General features: G+C 35.9%; 1 protein-coding gene across 16 annotated transcripts in view; it reads right to left on the reverse strand.

Annotated features, from left to right (window-relative positions):
* LOC106174496 (roundabout homolog 2-like) overlaps positions 1–27,825 on the reverse strand; it is a 74,096-nt gene that overhangs the window by 28,457 nt on the left and 17,814 nt on the right. For 11 of the 16 annotated variants that reach the window (XM_087018613.1, XM_087018614.1, XM_087018617.1 and 8 more), the window contains exon 3: positions 1,591–1,706. In XM_087018613.1, the coding sequence (XP_086874739.1) occupies positions 1,591–1,645 (55 nt within the window). In that variant the 5' untranslated portion in view covers positions 1,646–1,706. Of the gene's footprint in view, positions 1–1,590; positions 1,707–2,589; positions 2,609–2,702; positions 2,919–6,238; positions 6,383–7,572; positions 7,879–27,825 lie in introns of those variants that run through there. The other 5 variants (XM_087018606.1, XM_087018611.1, XM_087018609.1 and 2 more) reach the window with 5 other exon arrangements.

Raw genomic sequence — 27,825 nt, forward strand, 5'->3', positions numbered from 1 at the left:
ACATCAAGATGATATTTTGGCACTGCAAACTTCAAAACGCCAGTTCCAATTAATTTCTTGGCCCCCAGGTGAACAATTCCAAAAAAACTCCTTCCTCTTATATATGCATATAACTATCAAATCTGCCCGATCATTAATTTCAATTGAGGTGCCACACGCGCAGCTTGATTTCATTTTGATAGCCGGATCATCTTTTGACATCATCCACTTCAGAATGGTTCCAAACCTGGCATCTCTTGAGGGGGAAATCTACATCAAATACCATTACTTGATAGCAATAGGGATAATATTATCAATAATCCCCTTCCTTTAATTTGAACACAAAATGAAAACCCAAAGGCAACAAATTGTATTAGAAAGAATGAATGGTCTGAGCGATGTCAACCCTGGTCAAGCGTGGGGAGGGAATTTAAAAGCTATTTCCAAGCCGAGGGGTTCTTCTTAATTCAATATAAATGCACATCACCAGCAAGGGGTTAAAAATGGATTTTTACCAGTTCTGTAATGTATATAAGTTTTCCGGCTTAGAAGTATTTTCTGCAGGTCAAATTGGGCGATTTACTCTAATGGTATCTGAAAAATCCTTTTCAATGTGCAAAATACAACAGGCCATGCCACACGTAGAGACAAGACACAGGCGGCCTTAAAACTTTCCAGTACTCTGCCAGTACAACAAAAACCATTGAGGACAAAAACACGTACTTAAGCTGGTGATCATATATTAACATTTTTGACCTTAAGCTTTACAATTGCTCATCTGGCCACTTTTAGCAACTTTTAAGGTCAAAATTTGACAACCTTGAATGCTTTATTGTGAATTACAATACACGTAAGGAAGCAAAAATTGTTCTGTTGTAGCAAGGTTATAAACTCTATTCCACGGCACTCTTATAAATGTAGTAATTCATAATATATACATAAAATACTTCTGCTGTTGCAAAAAAGCACAACACAGAAATTGAAGATTTTGAAAGTTAGCATCTTCCAAGTGTGTGTGTGTGTGTGTGTGTGTGTGAGAGAGAGAGAGAGAGAGAGAGAGAGAGACAGAGAACCAGTTGTGTGTTCCTATCAATGACATAAGTACCTGTGGGCTGAGACCACCTGATCAATCTCTGCCTTATAGGAATGTGCCAAAAATGTATTATCCATCTTGATGGTACCAAAATCATGTTCCCCATGATTCCCACCCAAGAAAGGTCCAGCTCCCACAACAAACTTTATGGGTGTCTTGACATGTTACATAGAAGTCAACTTTGATTCTTATAGAGCAGGTAATGTGGAAAGGACTTGCTGAATTAAGGTGACTATATATTTATTATCACTTCTATAAATAATTCCAATTTGATGAGCTTGAAAATTTTCAACCTATTGGACATGCACTAAAGACTCACATTTCAACTGATTTCATGAACAAATTTTAACATTTTAAGGTCTGGTGTCGTCTTATTGGGACAAATTAAGAGCACTTCATGATACACATGCATACTCGTATTCACATAGACCCATATGTGGCTGTGCGAACAAACATGCATATGTACCTGTGTGAACACGCACACAACTCATTATGCCCATTGATGAGTATATACTCACTGTAGAAGATGGCTACCAGCACCAGGACCCACAGATTCCCCCTCAGCGTACTCATGGTGGTCTAAACTCCAACCCTCATAGCACCATGGGACATGGAGAGAGGCAGTTGCTCAATTCTGAAAGTACACAAAATATTTATATATTTAAAAAAGATCCCCTATGGTCATCTTTGATTCAATATATACAGGTCAGCTTGACAACTATTAAAATACTTAAAATAGTCTTGCAGTTTAGCACACAAATCATACCTTTTAAAGAAATGCGTCAGAGACCTATTGCAATAATGCCTGACATCAAAACCATGTATATTCATGCCATTTGCATTAGTTCTGTTATGAATTTAACAGATCCTAGCATTTATTTCTGATTAATTTAAAAGCAATTATACTTTCAATCATCTGTTGCCTAACTTTATACATAATAGAAGCTTCATTCAGTATGCAACAATTTCCGCATGTCATTCCAAATATTCAACAGAAATAAGATATAATGAAGCAATGATAGCAGTAATTTCCGATGACCTGGGATCATCAACTCCAAGGCCACAAATAATATGACATCGATAATTCCACCTGTCCATCTAATGGAATAAAGTCAAGTATCCTGGCAGTTGTACTTAATTAACCATAACAGTAGCACAGTTTTCACAACGGGTTACGACCTATCAATAAGAAAATATCATAAAGTTTTATGCCATGGGAGAAAGAGAAAGAGAGAGTAGGTTACTCCAGCTTTCCCTACCTTCTCTGCTTTTATGAAAAGTCATATATATAACACAAAAAAAAAAAAAAAAAAAAAAGATTTTTCATTTAGATACTGATTTTTAAACTATACATATTACTGCTGTAAGACATTATCCATTACAATTTCAAATTCCCTCATGTTGCATTCATGATGTGGTTGTACATATTCTAACTGGTAGAGTATGCAAACATGAGCAGACCTATGTATGTGTTAATTAACACTGTTGAAATACCAAGAGTATCGTCATTACTCAACATTTATCAGTATGTCCAACTAAATAAAGTCCAGGACAAAATCCTCCCAGTGCCATAACTCTTCTAATAACAGTCCTATACAGGTCACTGATCCTATCTTTTAAGACAGCATACTTGCAAATAATGTTCACTGGCTGTCAGTCTCTCTTCAACAATCTCCGATTGTCCACTGTATTGGCACTACGTCCACAAACTGTCCAGCAAAGTGCCCCTTGAAAGTCCAGTCCTTCTGTTCAAGTCAGTGCCCGATGTCTTCTCCATCTGTCACCTCTATCATATAGCTGATCATCATTGTCATTACAACTCATTATATCCAGGTAAGATGCACACCTGTATCAGGTGATAACAAAGACTCGCCTTGCATTAAATTTCACTTCGCATGTAATATGGTGGTATAAGCTAATGCTTCATTATATAAATCCTTTTCTGTTTAACGGGGAGATGGTATCAAAATGATGATATACACATATATATAGAGTTATCATGTAGCCGATTTGTCATACTAAAAATATACATCATGCTATGAAATATATTCAGTTGAAAAGAGGTGTCATCAAAATGATAACCAGCAGTTATCATGTACCTCATTCATGTACTTATGTAAGTCCTAATTTACTGTGTGATAGTGGAAAGACTATGGGTGTAAATGGTGCTTTTTAAATGAAACTGTGGTCTACCTACATATATATGTAATCTAGAATATACCACTGCCTGGCTATCAGTTCATAAATCCACCATCACAAGTGCAAAACAATTATACAATCAATATTGTATCATCATCACACAAGCTAGTTATTCTTTTATAAAAAGCTGCGGTATCACCTGATCTTCTACAAAAACTGCAGCCTTTATTTCTGTTAAAAATGCCACCTTTGTCCATGTGCAATTTTCAGTCCACATTGAAATTCGAAGCCAACTTGCATAAAAAACACCCAAATGCCACCAGTACTTAATGAATTTATATCCAAACTAATGTCTTCCCCATCTGTCCCTATGCTTTGGAAATTGAAATGCTGTAACTCTATCCAGATCCAATTAATTGTTTTTTTTTTCTTTCCCAATCTGGGTTTATTAATACTCCTCCACTCTGTGCTATCTGCAGCAGAAATACACTCACTTCAATTGCTGCAGCTGTCACATAATATTAGATAACGACAGGCTTGATTTGTTTCTACTTCTGCAAACATCATCCAGGGGAGACAAAATTATTTTTAACATTTGCCAGAAGATGTTGATATGATAACTTACGAATGAGTCTTTCGCTCTTACAGTATTGAAGAAAAAATCACTGCAGGATACCTTTACAGTTAATATTTAGTTTACCTTTTTGGCAATACAATGGTAACATATCTTAAATGAACTAATCTGCCTCAAACTCAACTCTCTATTTAAAACTTAGTAATCAAAATTTCAGGACTTTAAAAACAAATTAATTACTTTGAGAAATTTTATCAGTGACAATTCCTTTTTTCCCCACCAAAGTCAGCCAGTAGTTGCGATTGTCACAATACAAGCCAACATGTTATTTTACATGCAGTACACAGATGTGGTGTAATGCTATACAGACATTCATCTTATTCCATTGATAGATTTGAAAGAAAATAATAATTCAGTTATTTGAGGAGTTGAACATCTATAGTATAAGCTTTTGCATGACTCTTTGTAAACATGTCTTACAAATCATTTTTCTGTTTTAGAAGGTGCCATCAATACCAAAAGACAAAGAAAACAGATCACATTACTTGGCATCAGAAAAGAATTAACACATCAAGTTCACTGGCAATTTTGTATTAAATCCTGAGCACAGCTCTAGTTCATTATTTCTGTAATTTGTATTGCAATGGGTGAACGGAAATTGCCGATCAGCTCGTAAAAGCTCTCGGTTCATTTAGGCTACTTTCATCTGATTCTATCACAGAGCAACAAATTAATAACTGTCACGCTCGGAAACTCTCTTTGTGAAGCAGTGCAGATACCAACTTAGAGCTTCTCCAGTAATGTTAATACACACTTCCTAATAAAACACACTGGGTTCAGACTATGAAAAAATTCCATTTACATTAAACGCTTTAAACCATATCATTATGCTGAGCTAAATCAAGCATTCATTTAACAAAAAAACAATATTACATTTCAATTTTTTTACGTATATGATAAAACAAAAAATTTTCCAGCATTCAGCTCAGAAAGGATGGGACCAGCCATTAGCTGGGCAATGTTAGGCATTAAAAATCTTTAATTATATATAAGCTAGTGAAATATATAAAGAAATCATAGACATGATTGTGTTATATGAAAAAAAATCTGACAATAATGACTTATAACATATCAACTGTAGTCTATGTAAATCGGATCAGCAAGTCAATGTATCAGCCCCTGTACATGTAATCCAGCAAATAGGCGGCAGGTAGATAATAAGGTAGCGAGATGGGGATACACCTGTCCTACATGCCTCTCTATTTCCTGTTCACCTGCTCTGACACTGGCAACAGCTCCTTCTTTTGACATCACAATTTCCTTCCACAAGACTACATGGGGGATGGGGGCTACCCACTGAATGAATCATCTGTCTTAGTTCAGGAACACTTGTGCTCGGTCTAATCAAAATGACACTGACATTTTTTCTCAATTTTTTTTCCACAATCTAATGTATGCCTTTCTGTGATATTTACCATTGCAAAAATTTACAGTTCTCAACTGACAATGCAATTACTCTGTGAAAAGTGTTTGAGTAATCATATTCCAGATTTCATACAAGTGCCAAAATAAGATATATATATATATTGTAAATTAGCCATGAACATACTTTTACACAGAAGCACCAAAAAAATCTCTACTTATCAAGTTCTGCCTCATGCCAGCCTGTTTTTTCTCTTCTGTCAAATCAATTCTGTGATCTCTAAACTACCTTTTTTTTCAATGCTGATACATCCAGCTAACCTCCTTTTAGTGAAGCATTATTAATTTTGGACATCTGCTGTAGATATACCAAAAAGAATTACAGCTCAAAAATTTGTAAAATGTGTAAATGTTTTTGACAGATTCATTTATGGTTTACAACAAAAGTACTTATTGAATCAAATCATCCACCCCGTTTGGGTAAAAGGAATTTTATCCAAAAAAAAGTATAGCCAAGGAACCTTCCTGTTGATAAGCTTTCAGTCTGGAGATTCCGTTTCCCCTCCCCTCCCTACCTCCTCCCCATTACATCCCATGCCAGTCACAGTATCCAAGTAGAAAAAACACAAAGACACTCGAATATTCAACAATGGAAGATGTCCACTAGAAATTCATACCCAAACCACACTGATATCTTACCCAGACTCTGGTCCTTTTCCACCCAGCTGGTCATTCATTATAACTTGAGCCCATAGAGTTATGCATATATACAGATGATATAATAGGCTCTACTGCCCCATACCATACCAATGCATTCAGATAGCAAAGTAAATGCTAAATGCATATTTACACCTTGCTGGGTCTGCAACAGTGGGTAGAGCAATCAAATTTTGCTTGATTGCATTCAATCAATTTTTATAGCCAAAATCCAAAAAAAAAAAAAAAAAAAAGCATGTTCAAATAGGGTCACATTATCATGGTGTTCACATAAAGAAAGGACATGAACTGGACAAAAGAGTTTTGTACTGTACCCAGTCTTCTATGTGTGAACAGAGCCTCTGGAGTGGTCTGTATACAGACTACACACATTCCAGCTGTTGAAGGTTATATGTGTATGCAGACGGTTTACCTTATCACATTCCTACCAATCTATATGCATACCTCTTCCCTGGCCAGTCTCAGATTTCATTTCTTACATCATAATTAGTAATGAAGATCCACTCTCAGTATGTGCCTTGGTCACTGCAGGCATTCATTTCTTACCTTAGGTTTCATGCCTTACCTTATAATTACTACTCAATAATCACTTTCTTTGTGTGTCCTCCTTTTATGATGAATTCATTTCCAACCTATCAATCTCTGTAGAGATCTGCTTTCTAGGTGTGCATTTCTCACTTGAGATTGGACAAATTATGTAATTCTCCATTTGTTGTTAATATACAAGACATCATGTTCATCACTTCATCTTGATTACATTAAGGTGCTGGCTTATGGTCTGCAAACCATACATTGCATTTCCATTGTCTGTGTTCTTCTCTCTTTACTCAACTTCTTGTGATTTTCTAGCTTTTAAATGCGCTACTTAAAATATGATTTCTTACCTTAAATTTTACCTTAATTACTTAAAATATGATTAGGTTTTCTAACCAGAGGAAGCCATTCTAATCCCTCCATTGTTCCATGCAACCTTGTTGTTATTAAAGGTGATTCATATGTATAGATCAGACTGGCTTCTTAAGGTAAGAAATCATAATTCTATAACCTGCTGAAACAATACATATCAAAGTGAGTTGTCACGTGTCTATATAAAATATCTTTTAAATTTCCATTATTTCTAGCATTCTTCCTACTTAGTTATTAAAGCAAAATAAAAGCCCTTACAGTTATCTTTGCCTCAAGAAAATTTCTCCAAGCTTGACATGTTCACTTTCAACCTTAATTAACTCTATAGAGGTCCTTGGATACCATTTGCTATTTCACTTAATGCCACAAATAACCAAAAGCCGTGGTAATCGGTTAATTAGTGCAAAATAAAAGAAGCCCCAGGAGCTAGAGCTGCCACAAGAAGATTTTTGCTGTAAGTTAACCCTTGGGCCAGCTCTGCTGTATAACTCATGGCTACAGATTTCTGGCTACCATTTCCCCTCTAGCTGGTTATCTTGGCTCAACTGGGCATGAAAAGATGTACATTAATAAAGTAATATTTTAGTAACATTTCTGAATACTCCATTGCACTTATATGAGAGCTTTGAAATAAGGTTGAACTGTAGGCCAGAGGCATAAAATTATTCAAACTTAAGATTAGGACTAAAGATAAATGAATTTCGTAATGATCTGGCTATCTGTATAGTAAGCAAAACTTTACCTAGTGAAATGACAAACCTTTCTTTAAGAGCAATCCTGCACAATGCCTACGATTCCCTTGTGATGACTCTTGCAAATATTCCTCAGTTAAAATCCACCACTGTAAATCATATATTCCAGTATTGTAAATCCAAGAGTGAAGTGAGCCTGCATCTATATGTCCACAGTTTTAGCAGTGTCCAGTTCTTCACTATAACCAGTGCATAAATCCAGTGCAGAGTATCCTTGTAATCACCTGCCTGCCTGTCAGACCAGTCCACTACTACTGACTGGCTTCAGTGTACATGTGCCAGGTGCACACCTAATAGAAGTGAACAGGCACCAATCCTTCAGGGAGTCTGATAGCCATCTTAATTTGCTCTTCAATGTCACATGACCTCTCAATCTGGACCAATTAAAACCCACAGCCCCTCTAATTATGTGCTAGACCAGCTTTAATTATAGGGTTTAGATAAAAGAGTGACTAAGAAAAAAATATGGTGCTAATGAGGGGTTGGTTATAAACGACTGCCTCCAATAAGGTTGGTGACCTTAAAACTTATTTAATGGTTTTTATTGTATTGTTTGCTGAGTTCTAAGAGTTAGACTATTGTTATGGTGCTGGTTGATGAAGTGATTAGAGCAGTGACAGGAGTTATGAAAGTGGCAAGAGGGAGAAAATTAGCATTCTTGCTTAAAGGTTAGAAAATCAGGTGTGAAAAGTCACTTCGCACCTAACCTGAAAGAGTTTACAAAAGTGTGGGAGAAGGAAGGAGATAACAAACTTGGAACAAAAAAGGTACTTTTTTCACTAAAGACTTTTCAGAAATATATTGTTTTTCATCACTGAAACAGTGCCCTGAAGCCACTGCATGTGACCAAATTTTCTTTCAAGTTTTCAATTTGATAAAATGTCCATTCAAAGCATCCGACATAACATGCTGTAACAACACCAGGTGGGAGATGGAAGAGAACGGAACTCTGAATGCAAGGCACTGCTCCAATAACATCACTGAACAATACCACACACATCAAACACACATATAAAACAAAGGAGTTCCACATAATACGCGGTAACAGAAACACTTGGCAAGTCACAAGAGGGATTCCTTTGGCATTATACACCACATAGCCATCCAGTGCTTGTAGTGAACCATTCATTGCAAATCATTCATCCTGCACAGTACAGAGAGCTCGGCATTAATCACAGCAATGCCACCTTCTAATCAACTGCTTCATTAATTTTGTTACCTAACAGAAGATATATGTTGTATATCTTATGCCAGACTGCTCAGGGGCGGATTTAGGCCGTCTTCTGGGTCTTCTGGAAGACGGTCAGATTTTAAAGTTTACATTGACGGGTATGTAATATTTTCTGTCGGAAGACGGTCAAAAATTGAGGACGAATTAACAAAGATAAATTGGAAGACTGTCAGAAAATATCTCTGGATCCGCCCCTGCTGCTGGTGAATCATTGAGGTTTAAGTAAGAGATAGCGTGAAATACAAGACTAATCCCTTAATTATCTATGATTTTAGATCTCTGTATCATATTTTTGACTGACTTAACCTCTCTCTTTCTTTAATAACATTATTTTCACTAACTCTCAATATGACTTGCATTGTTTATGAACAATACACCAGGTTCTTCTAACATGCAATGCAACAGCAACAGTACTCAGTACTTTACACTGTGGACTGTCATGTTACACAACCATGGTGAATGATTTAAGGGCAAGTTTTTCAGTTTAACATACTGGTAGTAATTAGACAGTTGCCATCACCTGCTTAGTTCTGCAAAATTTCAGAATATCTTTCTTTTTTCCTGACTTTTGTTTATTGTGAATAAATTCTCATAATCACAAAGATGATATATTCTAAATACATCTTTTTATTTCTGACTTACTCCATTAGTCAAAGACTGAAGGCGTACTCTGGAAAACTGAGACCTTTATGCAAATCAGATCATAAGTGGGATTTAATCCCAACTTGGGTATAAACTAACCCCAAACAGAAAAACTTCAAACCAATCTGATAAGTTACATCCACATGAGAAAAGGGATCAGATTTGCAAATTATAATCTTAATGCAGTCATAATGCTTCAATTTCAATCTCTAGAATCTAAATCCTTCAGTGGTCCAAAGTTGATAAGTTGACGCCCTTGAGAAAAAGAGTGCCTAATGTTTGCGAGTTTAAGATGGCGGCTACAAGCACATGAGCAGGTGCTCTCATTGTGTCCCATAGGTGAAAAAGGATTTACTATTTGATTAGAATTTTCACACTTGACTGTGAAGATTACCATGTGCTTTGTTTTTCTAATGAGATCTTGAACATTGTAAATACTGGACACATGTTGTTGTTGGCAACTTATCACCCAACGATAAGTTTCAGTGTGTGTGTGTGTGTGTGTGTGTGTGTGTGTGTGTGTGTGCGTGTGTGTGTGTACATATGCATGCATGCGTGTGGTCACAAAGAATTATCCTCTCCTGTTAAAAAAAGAATTACTGAACAAAAATGTCCTCACTCCCTTACTCTTCCTTCTAATATTTAAACTGCTGAGTAGGATTTTGGCATCCAGTCTGTGAAGAATTAAACATTTTATTGGTCTAAGATCTGTCACACTGGCAATTAAAAACTCCAATTATTATGCTCCAGAGGATTATTCCTACTGTTAAAATGCCCTATTCTTTCATGGAATAAATGCTGCTTTTAAACAGAATAAAGGACTCAAATTAATTCAAGCTGTCTTTATGTACAGTATTTACTGATAACAAACAAAGTATACTATCTTAATCTCAACTAAATGATTTCTTTCTAATTTCTAATTATCAATCATTCGAAAATATTTCTCATATAAATAATGGAAATTGCATTAATTATTGGCTTTTAGTTCTGAGTATTATTATTTCAATCCATTCAATTGTATCAATCTACTTTTGACCATAGCACACCATTGTTAGGTTATTAGTAAATATTAACTTAATCATTACTGACCTTCCCTTTAATTCACCTGTTCACGGGGCACATTGACATATTACAATGATTTTACAGAAAGTGACATATTGATAATTGAATTTTGTGACAATAATTCTGAAGTAAAGTTAATCTCATCACAAAAAGAACAATGGACAAGGTAAGGACTTAATTTGCCGACAGTAACTATAAAGAAAATCCAGCCACTTGTGACCTAACAGCCTAGTCATGGAATTCTTTTGTCAGTAAACTGCAGTCTGGATTAAACCAAGTACATTTATATGATGTTGATTCCTATGTCTACATCTGTTTTGTGTGGTCTACAGAAAGCAAAAACACTACCAGAATTAACTCTGAAACAGTTGCAGAAGGTATGAAAGCATGGGGCATACAGGTAAGTTATAACAACATTCCCAACAATAAGCCCTTTTCAGGGCCACCCGTTTGCATAAATATATTCAAAGTGACTTTCCCTCTAACACAAATATATACCGGAGACGGCATTTTGAATCAAAACCAAAACCTAAATATTATTGGGGTTTCATAACAGTACTGGGAATAAATATACAAAAATATTATCAGACTAATGGGTAATAACATTAGTAAATATCAAGTGATCTTAGATCAACAGAACCACGGTTTTCTCAGCTGCCTTCCGCCACGCTCCATCCTCAGTCCTGAAAGCTTCATTTTTGGTCAAATTTGGTCATGCCGCTAAGGGCTAATTATGTGGTCAGGTAAATGACTGACCAGTGAGTTGCTGATGCAGTTAACACCATACAGGATGGATAAAAGAAAAGAGGGCTGTCCATCAACTGAGAAATATACAGTTAATAACAATGGTCAGTTCTACCATTGTGATTAGTTTAAATGTGCATATTAAAAGATCAGCACATTTTATGATAATCATTCCTCTCAGGTGAAAGTAGTCTATTCCCTAAGCAAATCCAAACATTCTTTAAGCAACAGAGTGGCACTGTAGTCAATGGGGACAAAGCCTTTTTTTACAAAGCAAATTTTAAGGTAGTATGATTTTGTCCAAATCGGAGCATAATCAAGGGTTTGTGGAATCACCCTTGTCTGGGTCACTCAGAGACCAATCACAATGTACCAAATGACCACAAAGTCCATAATTCAAAGACAGCAGACGGTCTACCTGGACAGGTGTATTAACACTGGACAAAGCTGACCAACTGGCCACAAATGTCACCTGGGGCTAAACCTTACCTGTAAGACTACAGTTACAGCATGTTAAATATTAATGGGCCCTTGATCTGATCGACTAGTGCCACTTAGCTTGATAAACTTCTGGAGGGCTTTCCTCTGTGGATAAGTGTCCAGAAATGAGCTGAATAACCATAATTACCAGCTGGATGGTCACTTTGTCTTTCCTACAATTTACTACCCATTATGATGTCTATCAATTACAATATTAATTTCAACAAATTATTCTAACACAGAAAGTGTATAATTTGATAGTCTAAGATAAATCTGTTATTGGACGTCACAGTTATAAACCAACACCTGTCAATCTGCCATGGGCTGCAGGCATTTTAGCATGGCTGACTTCATGTATTTATCTCAGGCATAATGATTTTGTCTCCTTTATGGTTGCATTTATGTTTTTCAGGTTATAAGACTAACAAGCAACCACATTTTTTGAGGAAATCAGAGGAATACTTCTTTATAAAATGTGTATCATGAAGATCCAAGCAGGTCACATATTTGTATATATTTGGTAAATGTTAAATAGGGAATAATGAAACCAACAAGCCCAAGACTGACAAATAAATCCTCCCTAAAAGCCCACCAGACTGAAATATTGAATACACCATATTTTTTGGCAAGCTTTGGTCTCTCACAATGACAGATAAACCAATTTCTACTGGGATTTCCCAATTCCCTGTATGTATTCCAAGGTGATAACCAGTCATCCTCTGCAGTAATTTATCTCCAGAGAACTCGCCTGTGTCAATATCTGGTGAGGTGACCCAAGAAAAAAAGTGTCACCTCCATCTGTCAGCACGATGACAGACGCACAGACATCCAGGTGACCCTACTGTCACAGGGTCCTCCATGCAGGCACCACTGTTGTCAAATACAGAGTCAAACCATGTTAACTTGTAAGTGTTGCAAAACCACTCCCTGAGTCACTGTGGTAGGTGTAGAAAAATTCTGCCTTATAATATCACGTCATCTTATTAAAAATAAACCCCAAATCAACTTGCCATCCTTAATTCAAGTACTGAAAATATACTTTTCTAATTTCATGCTTGTAGGCTATTGATTTATCTTTGCAATCAACTCTCTATCTGGACCAAAATTGAAGCAAGGTAATCAAATATTTTCTGTGTTGATCTCACTGATATCTGCATGAAAATTTAAAAATTGAATGAGACTTACCTGTAAGTTGAAGTTCAATTGGAATTCTATTGAGCCATCAATAAGAACCAGTCAATCCAAGGACTAACTGGTTTGGGATCAAATATGGTGTGCACTTGACAATGGATTCCCTACCTCCCACATCCACTGTCCCTGCAGGGGCAGAGGAATTAAACCTCAGCATGCTTTCAAGTGGGTCGCACAATATTTGATCCGTGGACCAGTTAGTCCCCAGATCAGCGGCTTTTGAACAGGCCCTAGACATCACACTGCCTGCTTTTTAACCTATACTTAAGGCAATTTTTGCCTCTTTTGGCATCTTGTCATGCAGAACTTAATTCTTAATTTCTTGCCAAATACGAATGCTTGAAATGTATAATATGACTGTCAGACAACTGAGAGAGAGAGAGAGAGAGAGAGAGAGAGAGAGAGAGAGAGAGAGAGAGAGAGAATAAACTATGCAATTTCAAAGAAACCAAATTAATTATAAAACAGAGTAACCTGTACTTACTGCACCTTCGTAAAAATGATATTCATATGAACTGAAATAAATCCAACATGGAAGCAAATCACCCTTAGAAAGTACTACACAGCTGACAACGATATTGCAAACTGCATTCATTTCTTGTCAAATCCCAATGACCAATATCTTCCTGCAATAATAGCCTTCCTTGCTGCCTTAACTGAAGCATGATAAATTAATGACGGACAAATTGGCAAAATTGATTTTTTAAGCACTGCGATATGCTGGAAGCAAGGCTGAGGACTACACAATGTGTCTTGTGTAACAGAAATGGCTAAATCCATTCTCGCTTTAGTATGGGATGAATGGTACTAGTAACACTAGACAAGTGTCGTTTGGAGTGGCCATGTTTGATTTGTGTGTTAAGCCAAGATCAATGGAAGCGAACTCCAACTAGGAAAACAACACAATTTACATTCCAAAGTGCCTTCCAGGCCTGTAACTTCTTCATTTTAAACATCAAGAGAAAGTGAACAATGCAATGCAATAGAACATATACTCTGAAAGGTTGGGCTTGGTCAGTGTCATATGATCTATTATTTAGAAATACATCAAATCTTCTGAACTATAGACTATGCTAGTAAACAGAAGCTAGATGGATTCTGTCACATATGTTGCTTCTCATAAAACACAATTGCATGGGTTGAATCACATCTTTAAATGACAAATCCACAAAGCACCGATACACATTCTAAAATAAATGGAACTGCAATGTTACTTTCTTGTTTCAACCACTGTGGAAAAATAAAAGCTAGATCCAACAAAAGAAATAAAAATATACAAAAAAAGTTTTTGGTTCACACATTTTAGCATGTCTTTTTAACCCATGTCATTTCCTCTTTGATTCCAACACTGATGAAATTCCAAAAACTCACCATACCATGAGGTAACCTATACTTCTACTGTAAACAATGAGACTCTGTAAAATACATCCAGTCAATGAGGGGGGACACATGTTTTGAAACTCCGCCTCAGACCTCTCACACTTACTTCCTGCCCTCTGTTCCTTCCATTTGACAGCTTATACTTATATAGGGGTAATGTTTTTTATCCCTCTTACATACTCACTGGCATACTTATTTATAGTTACTAAATATCTGTCCCTTCACTGATTATATTAAGATATTTATTGTTAGAATAAAGGTGATTGATTTCAACAATGGTATCAGCACTGTCACCTTTACCATCATTTTTAATCCATTTATCTTCTCTTTAAAATCTATTTATTTACTTGTTATTACCATTATCATCACTGATTATTATCATACTGAGTGTACTAGTAAGTATGGTAAACTTATAATCAGAAGAACAAGAAGAAATATGTATCCCTCTACATCAACCATTTTAGCATCTGCAACATCCATTTACCATAGACTGACTGAAAAATATCATCTGTACAATCTTAAACAAGGCAAGCGTTACAGCCACCCACACGCTGTAATTTACAGTAACATAATTCCTTCTGTCATCAATACATCCTCAAAAACTCCCACACTGATTCAAATGACTTGAGACACTTTATCAAAAACTCTTCCATTTTTTTCATCAACACCTACAATGCAGTGACCCTAGATTATGTGACAAGAATGTGTAATGCAATAACAATGTATCACACAATGTAATGGATGACCCAGACTTTGCATCAAACTTGTGGTGGTCACAGTGATACATGTTCACAGTCAATTCTAATCAACAGTCTCCGCCTACACAATACTGTAGTGTTAACTGGTCTAGACACAATCACAAAATCAACAACAACAAAAAAGATGCAGATTTACAAAAACAGATCAATCACAGATCCCAGACATACATAAAGATTGCCCATCATCATGACACTGGCTCTGAAACCAATTCCAATTTGAGATGACATTTGTATATGCTTTATGAAAATTGATGAGACTTTTAATATTGTAAACTCTCACATTGGCTTGGATGTAAGGGGACAATATCAGAGGTATCTTTTGTTTGTGTAAGATCTTAAATCATCCTAAATTGTATTTCATTCCCATTAAGCACGATGGCCCTGTGTCTGTTCAGTCCATGATGGCTACCATAACTGGCCATTGTGTTAAGAACTTCAAAGCTATGTGGTGATAAACAAACATCAAAATTTATTATTATAGATGGATTGCATTGACACCTGAGCCAATTGCTTTGAAATTATGTCAATGAATCTTTGGCCTTCTAAATATGTTATTTTTTTTACCATAAGTTCATGATCAATTTATACTAAATCAAGATGTAATATTTTTGCCTTTTGCTTATTTCCTTTGTTAATTTTTGCCTTTTGCTTATATCTTGTTATCTAACACTATATTTCAGTAATAACAACACCAACCCCTTCACATTTACTAAATTACATTGTTTATTTTTATCCCCCTCTCCCTAAAAGCTCACAAAGTCTGATTAAAAAGCAATTCTGTGTCCAAAGTATAGAAAGTCAGAAAACACAGAAATAAGTAGATTACCGAAGGCTTCAAATTCTCTCAAGTCAGTCACAAGGACCTCATTTCAATACATCAAGGTGTTATTTTTAGACTGCTATTTCCCTCCACCTTAACAGGGGGGCTGAGGGGTAATTTGCCTTGAACTACCTTCAGGGAAATTAGGTAGGTAAGGAAAGTTTGGGATTGATCCTTTGTGTTGTTCTTTTTTTCAAACTGAAGAGCTAAGAGGGGGTTCCCCTCTGCTAAATGACATAACCCGCATTCATTCATTGTTCCATCCTAGGGACAAGTATTTCTATAAATATAACATATAAATAAAACATTGCAGGGATTGTTATCACAGCATCACTCATACAGAAGATGTGGATATAAATGTCTGATTGCTTTTTCAAAGTGGAAGGGTTATATTTCTCTAAGGCCTACAATAATCAGAGAATGGCTGAACGGCTTTTTAATGTGCATGGAACAAATAGAGACTTATAGACTCCCAGACACAGTTTTCAATCACATAAGATTACCTAATGGTTAAGTAATGGGTTGTCTAATGGAGAAAGTATTGCAATCTGACAGGTTTCCTATAATGCTATTCACTCCATTTCCTTTCCCATGCATTTCAATTTCTTAGACTGAGTTCCCATACTTAGATCGGTCCATTTGGATCGACCTAACTCCCTGGGGGTTCACGCTAAATTGCTGTCAGCTCAAGAGGCTTACATGTCTGTCATGCCTACCGAATCAGCTAGGGGGTAAAGATAGTTACCCCCTAACAGCTATACTAGGCATGACAGACATTTAAGCTGGTTACATTGATAGCAATTTAGTGAGACTCCCCAGGGAGATAGATCGATCCAAATATCTGTGGGAATGGTCCCTTAGACATTTCATTTTCTGAGATATACTGGCAATCATCATTCAGGATTAACACTGATGAAGAACATTCTTTGAATTTTCAATCTTTGAAGTCATTTCAGTGACCCAATGATCATTCTCAGACTTGTCTGTACAACAACCTCTCATTTATCTTGTCCAAGGCACATAAACTTCAAACTGTATTTATTTAATTAAAAAAACTTTTACTTCTTATTAAAGATGTTATCACTTTCAAAATGTTTTAATTTCTTGTAAAAAACACAGTCATCCTCATACTTTCTGTACATCTACATTTGATGTTCATTTTTTAGGAACAAAAAATATACATTTAACATATATTCCAAGAAATACCTATGAAGGTTGCCATCTGAAGAGGCTCTTGAATGAGTCTATAACAGCTTACCTGGGAGTCCCCTGTCAAGACAACCCTTGTCACTTCTTAACCCACCCATTATATTGAAAACAGGTAAAGATTACATTTATCTCACTTGGACCAAGTTGGTAATATTGATCATTTTCACGCTATATTTCAAAATCCCTTTCAGGGGCCATGGTGGCATGTCATAAAGGCCATCCACATGAATGAATACTTTGTGATTTTTAACCATACTTAATAGTGGCCCTTCACTGATGAGAGGGCCCTGTTAAGAGGATTGCAATCAGGTTATGATTGATCAGCTTTTTTCCCCTTTAACTCTTCTCTATACTTAAAGCTGTCTGCATAACATTGCACACTTGTAAGAGATAAGCAACCCACTCCAACCAAGGCATAATCTTTGATCTGATGATACTATTTCAAAAATATTATGCTTGGATTTTGTAACCAATCGTTCAAGAGATTAGGGCTGAGATTGAGGTGATGTGTGGTTCCTTAGTATAGGAGGGGCAACAGAACTTGGAACTTTTGGAATTTCCACTGCAGTTTTTGATGTGAAAGCCTTTAGAGTAGAGGTTTATCAAGTATGACTGATTAAATAGCTTGGCCACTTTCATTAAGGCCTTAGAAGCAAATTCAACTCATGATTACTCTGAAAATGGAAAACCCAGGTTATAAAATTATCGTCCATCGAAGTGGAAAATATGAGTAAGTTCAGCTTTCTCATACAGATCTGGATCGCTGTAGAAGAAATGGAACTGGGTTCAACCATTTTATTTTTGATTAAATTTGCCCAAAACTGCTTGCTCCTACTTATCCCTGTGGTTCAGATGATCACAGGAAACATGTTTTCATACCTTCATTACAAAAGACTCTCCTGGTCATCTCTTTGATGCGTTTTATAGGGTGAGACTGCAATAGCCTTCAGGTGAATGATCTCTGGCCATCCTTATTATATTTTGGTCATCCTTCTGTCATAAAATCCATTAAGCTTATCCGCTTATTCTTAAATACTAAGTCTTTCAGTCAAAGTCCTTGGCAATTTCCCACAACCACAATTTTACATACCAGACAGACCCATTTTGGTATATACAAATTTATCCTTTACAGAAACAAAAATGATTTCATGGATAAATTATCATAGTGAGCTTTTAAAAAATCATAAAACATTTCAAAACGGATAAAATGTCAGCTGGTTTCTCTATCCTTTTGATTCTGAATTAAAGATAACTGAAATTTACACACATCAGTAAGCTCCCTGTACCTCAAACATAGTTCACTTCCTTTGAAGAGCCCACAATAGAGACCCTATTCTTTCTGAATCAATTATCACAAAAACCAACACTAAGGCATCTGACTGTGGACGCATATATATGACTAGATACTTGGAATTTCCTGCAAAATCAAAAGAAAGGAAGAATCTGTAATTTCAGTCTTTTTTGTTTGTTTTTTTTTTCTCTCTCTCTTTAATTCATACAAAATGGAGACAAAAACACTATGCTATACAACAGACATTTCTGGCAGAGTTTGGGAGGGATTTCCTGTACAACTGAAGAGAGAGGAAGAACCTCACATGATCCGGGCGAATATTTTCTCATCTTTCTTCTGGCACGCCTTCAGTTTCAAAGTAAAATGGAATGGACCCACTGCCATTTCCATTAATGTAAAAGGAAACAGCATAGCCATGCAGATACTACAGGTTAATTTCCAGTAATCTTAATATATCTCACGGTGTATGATGTGATCAGAAAGGATGTTCTATTATGACAGGAAAGGAATATCCTTTTTGTCATCTGGGTGGTCTATGGAAGTGCTTCACATTTGGCATGGCTGTCATTAGAGTATCAAGATTCATGACAGTTTGATAATCTATGGTGCATTGTCCAACAAACTGTGTGATGTTTTTGTGCTACTAAATGACGTGCAGTATTTCAGAAATAACAAACATCACTGCAAAATGTCATGACAGCTGGATACAAATAATACGACAAGCCTTCCTTGTCACAAAAGTGACATCAACATTTTACAATGAAAATTGTTACAAATGGTACCAGCTCTTCCTGATATTAATCACACCTCACTACAATACTGACACAATGTATCAGGGACAAAGTGGAACAATGAGACACTGTATCTTAATAAAGCATCTATAAGGAAAATGACACTATGTGACCTCCCACATTGGAACAATGAAACAATGTATCTATGATGACGCTTCCTCCTTCTGTACCAGCTCTCATGCTTACTCATCCCTCCCCCTTTCAATGTTAGATAACACCACAAATTATGAAATATCATATTTCTAAGGAAGGAACAGTTTCATTGTGGATCAGACCACAGTAGTTAAGCTTCAATTCTTGGGTGGGCGTGTGTGTGTGTGGGGGGTGGGGGGAGGGTATGTTTGTGTGTATGTGCATGCCCATGCAGTGAGAGGGGGAGGAGAGGACTGTGATTGGGAGGGGGTAAGAAATTAAGATATGTCGTCGATATCAAGAAGTGGGAAAGGGGGACAATTGCAATCTTCCGAATCAATATGGACATCCCTCCCTGTGCTAGCTCTACCAGAATCCACACACACACAACTTCCATACGATGGTATCTGGGGACATGCTAGTCTATTAAACTAATGATGTTGGATTGTGATGATATGGAAAACTGCATGGACTATCATACTGACACACAGTGTATGCTGTAAACAAAATATTTCCAATAAGGTGCTGCCATGGCAACAGTTACAATATTAGCATTTTCATTCTTATTACTTACTGCTATAGAATAGTTCTCATAAAATTCATGTTTTTGAATGGGAAAGTCACTGCATAAGGCATTTTGTTTTTGCCATCATTATTGTATGTTTGATAATGCAGATGTCTTAAAACAGTGAGCTTTGAAAGTTTGAAAAAAAAAACAGCAGAAATAGGTATTCAAATTATCAGAGCTTCATAATATATCACTGCATTAGATTAAACAGACAAATATTGAATCAACCATATAACAACACATCTGTTATTCCTCTTCACCTGGCAGAGAACAATACTGCCACATATCAGTGAGAAAAATAAAAATAAAATTGCGCAAGATATCCCATCATAGCTATTGCCAACCTCTTCATATTTGTTTCCGCCTTCAATTAATCTATATCCTGCTCCAAGCAAGATAATCCAACAAAGAACAAGCCATTAGAACCCAGAAAACATCATTACACAAATTTCCTGTGACCACATAACACGGACAGTTGAAAGCATAAAGGAGAACATCTGTTTGACCACAATCATAAATGACATTTTTATGAAATGATGAACATTTCGAAGCAGCGTCCACAAATCCTATACAAACAAAAGCATATGCCCACAAACCTAGCACCAAGTTACATAGTCGTGGTTACTTAAATTTAATAACTGTTTGCTTTATTTTCAAGCAAACAAAGCACATGTTTCACAAAGCTATGTATACATGTGCTATCCTGACATGTTACCTGACATGTTAGAGTGGACTATGGGCACTTAACGAATCTGCCGAGAACATGAATAAACATGAACATGGGCCACTTAGACATGTACATAATCAGACCTGTGGTCAGAAATTTCAAAGTGGCCTGGAGGTCTAGGGATTCTTTTTTATGAAAAAAGTAGACCACTTTTCCCATTTAATTGAACCAACTTGCACAAAAGCATAGAACCAAGATCAAATTTTGATTCTGATTGGACCTCTTCTGGCCAAAAAGGGCAATTCCTTCAACCCCCCTCCCCCATCCCTTGCCAAAAAAAACTTATAATTATTAATTCAGAGAATAAAATAAAACAATCTAATTGTCTTAAGAATGTTACTGTTAATTGTTTATGTTTATTCCTCTAGTTTTTCACTGAGACCAATGTAGCATGCTGCTACTCAGTTAGTCATATGTATTTTTCTTATTCAAAAGACCCATGCAGCTCCATCTCATTTGCTGTCATTTCAGCTAAAAGCAGTCTGCTAGTGCCGGAGGCAATAGATATTAATTTACATATAGCTCATCTTGTATATTGCAGTCACAAAGACGTCTCCTTTAGAAAGAAGCATTTTACATAAATCCTTCTCATATCAAATTTATTAATCAATGGCAGATGATTCTTTCAAGTTTAATAATAATATTGAAAAGAGCAGAGGTACATTATTCAACCTCTGCATTCTAAAAAAAATCCTTTTTATATCACATCCTTAAGCCAATGACAAGTAATTCTATTAAGAACAATCCTTGAATGAAGCAGAATACAATTTCATTTAGACTCCCAGTAATCCCACAAGCTCAGAATAATAAAGCATTTGTCTACCACAGAATTATTACCGCAAACTGACAAGAAAAAGAAGTATTAGTCAGCCTATAATAGGTAAATTTATTGGTGGTCTAATTAAGACTTTTGTCAGACTGCCCTATTAAGCACAATCACAGTACAGAAAATGAGCCGATTATTTCTATAATGGATATTGAAAATCCTGATTTCCGTGGCCATTGTTTCATCATGTAGTAAACCTAGAGGTGAATATTTGACTGATTCAGCCCAGCCTAATTAAGAATCAATAAATCTCTGAGAACCCCAGAAGCTTGGTCAATTTGTCATAAAACCAAAGCAATATTTGCTTTACCAATTATGTAACGAGCACACAATGTGACGGAAGCTCGTAAAAATCCATTCTCATCCTATATGGTGTTCCCTTCCTTCAACAAAATTGGATAATGGTTAGCATTATTCATCACAGAGACTAGGAGTGTATCTATGATCACCCTGAACATGGATTCATATGACAGCATGAGAATCCTTGCAACTGTCATTTAAAGCTGGTTCATTTTGACTGAACTGACAAGAAATAATAGAACCCTATCCTTTGCTTCAATACACAAATAGTATAAGTTGACATTGTACATATATACAATGGACCTTAGCACACACAAGACTAACCTAAACTGAGAAGGGGACTTAACTGACTCATTTGAAGCCACTAGATGACTAGATTCTGTGCCAATCAATTTAGCAGTCTCAAAATTATAAGCATTTCATCTTACAAAAATGTGTACATAAAATTAAATCTAAAAACAACAAGAATCAATTCTAAAAACATGAAGAATGTGTTAAACATCACAACATATTGCAGCACTAAGCACATTAATCTACTCCATTGAACATTTGAACTGTCTGGTGGCATCGTGTGCTAAAGCTAGTCCAATACCTGTTTAATTTAGAACAGTATTTGAACACACCCAATCGAGGTAACCCAGTGCCCCAATGCGGAAGGTATCCCATGGGATGGCCTGTCAACAGCTGGCTCACTGCCTAGAGGTGTAGTATAGATGTCTGGGTATAAATACACTCACTGAGTCAGTACATATGGCAATTAAAACAATCTCTCTATCATCCACAATATCGCCATGATAACTGCCATTTACATTAACATTATTTGGTCGGTTACCGGATATACTGGAATATTGATATAAATCAGTGTGGTTCAAATGCAAAATTTGAAAAATTAATTCTTTTTGTTGACAGATAATATTATTTTTCTTCTGTCTAGTTCATCTTTATGTATATAACAAATAAAAGACATGGATTGCTCATACTGTGAACAAATCAATTATTTCATAGCATACCCAGATTTATGGTGCAACATTTATTTGATATTCATAAAATTATCAGATTGTCTCAGTCTTTATCCCATCCAGTCTCACCCCCTTTAAGCATTTATAACCATTCCATTGCCTTATTTTACTATCATTCTCAAAACTGAAGCAAGTCAGTTTATAAGTCATAAAACTGTTCAGAAACTCTATGAATCAGCCACTGAACCAAGTAATCAAATGTAACATCAATTCATTTTAGAGATGCCATAATCTTAACAAACTCTTCATAACTAGGACCTCCCATTCAATGAAGTGCTATTACCTCCTTCTTTGATCCCCCTTATATCTCTAACTGAAGAGGTTATACACACAAAGCCTTATAACACTTAGACATATCTTAATTAAATTGTCATCAATTTAAGATTAGGTATCATATCTGGAGCCTGGGTGCCCAAACAATGTCTTTGAGATAGCAGTACCGTCTTCTTGTGAACATGTACTAGGCAAATATTAGCCTGCTTCCCAAAAATGGGGGGAGGGGTGGGTGGGAGAGAGCAGGGGGGGGGGGGGGCTCAGAAACTGCATTGTATTATTACAACATATCCTTGTGCTCGAAATGCCATTTGAATCTTCATGATGTTTTTTTTTTTGTTTTTGTTTTTTTTTTTTTTTAAGTTTTAGTTGTCCCTTTTTGTCTCAATGGTTGGCAAATGAAACTATATATATTCATACATACCAGTATCACATTGATACGATGATGAGTACAAGGGTATAAGACAGTTATATAAAAGTTCAATTGTCTGTTAGCTAGGAAACATTGGCATTCAGAGGTAACTGAAGACCGAGTTTATACCCCATCTGCAATTCCATATCTTGAAAAGGTTTTAAAACACTGCAAATGATACATACACTCTATTTGACAATTCAGATCTTTCTGCAGTTGTTTGATACCAAATAATTTAATGCCTCTAAGCAAAAACCATTGAATGCATTGTATAGAAGGAGTAAGTTCTCATGATTTTTAAGAGTTCAACTTCTTTTAAGGTGCCATCATGAGAACCACAAAATGTCTAGAATACTGAACGTCATTAAAAGAACCTATATAATATTCTCATGCTTTCTGAGGGTCAGTGATAAGTCATCGAGGGAATGAAGTGAGGACATGTGTACACTGCTGCCAAAACATGCCTCGGACTGTGGTTGCTATCCAGGGTCGTAGGCAAATGTCATGTGACCTTGGCACAAGTACGAGACTGGAGGGCTGGGACATAACCGCCAGTTATATGCTCCTTTGCTAGGATTGCTCATACCCTGTGGTTTCTACTGATTTATCCCAACTGCTTTAGGGCCTTTGGGGGGGGGGGGGGATAAACAGATCTTATGCAAATTGACAGAAAGATAGAAAAATAAAATGAATCCATTAAAATTTCATTAGATTTGCCTGAATTTCTCATTCAATTTGAATGGCAGTTTGTCAGAGGTTTAAAACATTTTGATGTTGTGCTTCTCACAGCAGACGGTGAGCCAGACTGTTCAAACCACTCACTTTGGCAAATAACTTTTTACTCCAACTTAAGTGGCTGGGTTTCCTTTATAAAATGTTCTGACTTTAAGGAAAAGGTCAAATACTTCCTATGGGCATTACACAGATTGTGATAGACTGGGCAAACAGATTGAATCCCGTAACTTTGCTTTTAAATATAGCCTAGACTGAAGGACAAAAATTCATTTTCTCCTATGTGAAAAAGGAAGTATGAGCATACAGATCTAATGTTCTAGAACAATTTTCAGAATCTGATTGCTAATTTAAGCACCCTACATGCACACGACCTTACCTATTAGCCTCAGTTTACATAAGGATATGATTCAAGAAGTTGAAATTCATCACCGAAATCTAAAAATGTTATTGAAAATGAAACCCCAACTTGAAGAAGAAAGCCTCAACTGATCTTTGACCAACACTCACACCCACAGTCACAAATTAACTTCTTTAACAAAAATATAGCTTGTTCTCAATACACATTTTTGCTAGGATTAAATTTCTAAGTACTTTTCAAGTTTATGTGAGGGGCCACACCTTTACTTAATGCTATTGCCCACCCAACTACTCAAGTGTTGGATCGATCAAGCAATCACACACAGGGCGGTCATTGTATAAATGTTCAAGTATTTGGCAAATAAAAAAATCCCCTTTTTTACTAAGCTCGTGTATGCACATGCTTCATGCCATCAGAACGTGTAGGGTTCTGCAAAGCTAAAATGAAATATTCAATAGAAATATTTTTTGTTATTCATTTTTTTTCTTTTTGAAAATATTGATTGCTCAGTGTTACCAATCATGAACAGAAATACATGTATACATAACTAAAAACTGCTTATCTAACATTAATTTTTCATTAAATCATTTACTGCTTTGGATTATATCAGATACAATAACTCTTTAGGAAAATGTGATTATTTCGAGGTTCTGAGCTGACTGGGAATCTCCCCTCCTATGGTTTGTTTTTCCATTCATGATTACAGCGTGTTGTAGCTAGTTTGTAGACAGCTAGAGCCCCGCTGTTTGTTTGTAAGATCAACCAAAATGTCAGCATTAAATTCCCTAGTCAGGCTTTAGCCACATACCACCTCCCTTCTTTCTAAGAACTCCTATCACACAGAAACGGAGCATTTAGACAAAAGTTTCCAGACCAATTTCGACATCCCTGCCCCACCTCCCTGCTTTCTTGGAGTATCGCAAAGAAACAGAACTTTTTAAACAAAAGGTTCCAGTCCAACGCCACATCCCTGCCCCCTAGTAACTCTTATTACAAAGAAAAAGAACATTTAGATCTAGAACATCTCGTACTATAAACATCCACAATGATATAGGGGCACCATCAAATAATAGGAAACTGTGTGTGTATTTTATCATAAAAATATATATCAATTTATTCCCTTAATTTTTCTGAAAAATGCACCGTGCAATTGCATTTTGTCTAAACCAAGCTTAACATTAGGACCTAAATTCATTAAGAAATCACTCCCTTTTTGTTACAATTTATCATGCTTAAAAAAAAAAAACAACCACACATGCACTACACTGGCATCACCTATGTAACCAACCCAGGATGACAGATACAGATCACCACAGCTACAGTGAGAAGACCCATCATAATTCTGGGACAAAATTGCACATTAGGAGTACATGCATCAATCTTTCATATCCACTTAATGAAGATACATCATGGAGGTGCTGCTTTATTGATGTACATGCTGTTTTGTCACTTCGCTTGTTTTTTATGTTTTCTTTTTTTTTCAAATCTTGAACCAATGCAAGATGAAACATGTTCTTTATTCATTCCCTTTTTAGTTATCAGTAATTTAAATTAAATTATAATAGGTTGATTCTGGGGAATCAAAGTCTCATAAGGTCTTGGAAACAGATTTTTCTATAAACAATTTTTAGACAGTTATACAACTGTTTTGTTATTTTCTCTTTATCAGCAACTGTAGATAAGAATCCATGATGTAAATCTGATGGTTTTTCTTCTAATGATATAAACAGTCTTGGTAGTTAAAAGAGCCTACTAGCAATTGTCTAACTCAAACAAGTAATTGAGTCATCTGAGTTGGGGCTCTTGGGCAAAATTGTATAACTATGTAACAACAAGTGCATTTTGTTGCCTTGCTTTGGTGATTACTTTATCGCTATGCAATTCAAAAAGTAATACACAGCAAATCAGATGAACAATTACATTTTTTCTGGATAATTGATGTATTGAAAACATTGTACTCCTTTCTTGTTCCTTCACAAAGAAAATGTTTAGGCACATCCATCATTTAGGGATGTGACGAGCAACAATTGTTTCTGACGTCAAAATAATGACAACTGTAGCTACAAATGATGCATTGCTACTTAACTTTTAATGCAGATGAAATAAGGGTTGATAAATGTCCGAGGCTTAATAACTTTTTCAGCCTTATTCTCTGAATATTATCTGCAGTAGAAAAACGAGTACATTAGAGATGTGGTGCACACACAGCAAGGCATGGCAGCAGATTCTGTTGGTTTATCTAGGCTCAATGGAATCTGAGAACCTGAAATTCATGTATCTATATAACAGACAGAAACTGATATCCTTACTTCTTGGAGATTTTCCCAGAAAATCCAAAAATATCAAGCAGAAGAAATAGAAATTGTTATCTTTTGGTGATTAATAAAATAAATATAATCTTTTTGTTGTTGTTGTTGTTTAGTTTTTTAGATGAGCAGCCAAGCTCCATTTTCATGTTATTGTCAGACAGTCCATTAGAATAAATCATTTTATTTGGATATAAGCCAAAAATGTTTGAAACAAAAGATGCATTAAATGAAAATGAAATACAGACAAGCTTGTGTATATCTATCAAAATTAAACAATATGCTACTATGAGGAATAATGTTGGAGTCAAATTTTGTTTACAGAGAATAATAGGCTTAGTATGGTATCTTCACCCACTGATTCGCGGCACTTTCTGAAAGTTCATCACGATATATGTATGTACCAAATGGCACAAGAAACTCTTTTAACAGATTTGAAATATCTTAAAGCATGAACACAGTGCTAAGATTCCAGCAACCTGCTCATTTTAAAGAACATCTCTTAGTTCCAGCAAAGTCTACAATGCTTAAGGAAGAGGGGCATATAGTATTAGCCAATTTTTCAGTCTAAATGGTGCAAAACCTAATCAGTTCCATGAATTCTTTATTGCATTTTCAGAAAGTGTCTTCCAAAGTAGAAAAATTATCTTATCTTTCCAATTACAAATTCTAAACCATCTGGTTGTGTAAAAGTGGCAAGTCATTATTCACAAACCAGACAGTCTTAAGATGAATTCTCCAGTTTTCCAAAAACGCATTTCAAGAACAAACAGGAAGAAAATTTCCACTAAAATACCTAACTTAATCTCGCATACATCTGTCTGCCAGTGCAGAGAGGGAGATAGTTTCAACATGGTCAATCAGCTGATGATTCTTTCCTGCAGGGTCTGAGAAAATGTGTCTAACACACTGACTGAAAAATTCTGCTTAATGAACAGCTGTGCGAAGGAGAAACTCAGACATCTACCCACTGTCTGGAAACGTTTGA

Source organism: Lingula anatina, chromosome 7, assembly GCF_051362555.1.
Source record: "Lingula anatina isolate TDL-2025a chromosome 7, LinAna3.0, whole genome shotgun sequence".
In the NCBI taxonomy this organism is placed as follows: domain Eukaryota; kingdom Metazoa; phylum Brachiopoda; class Lingulata; order Lingulida; family Lingulidae; genus Lingula; species Lingula anatina.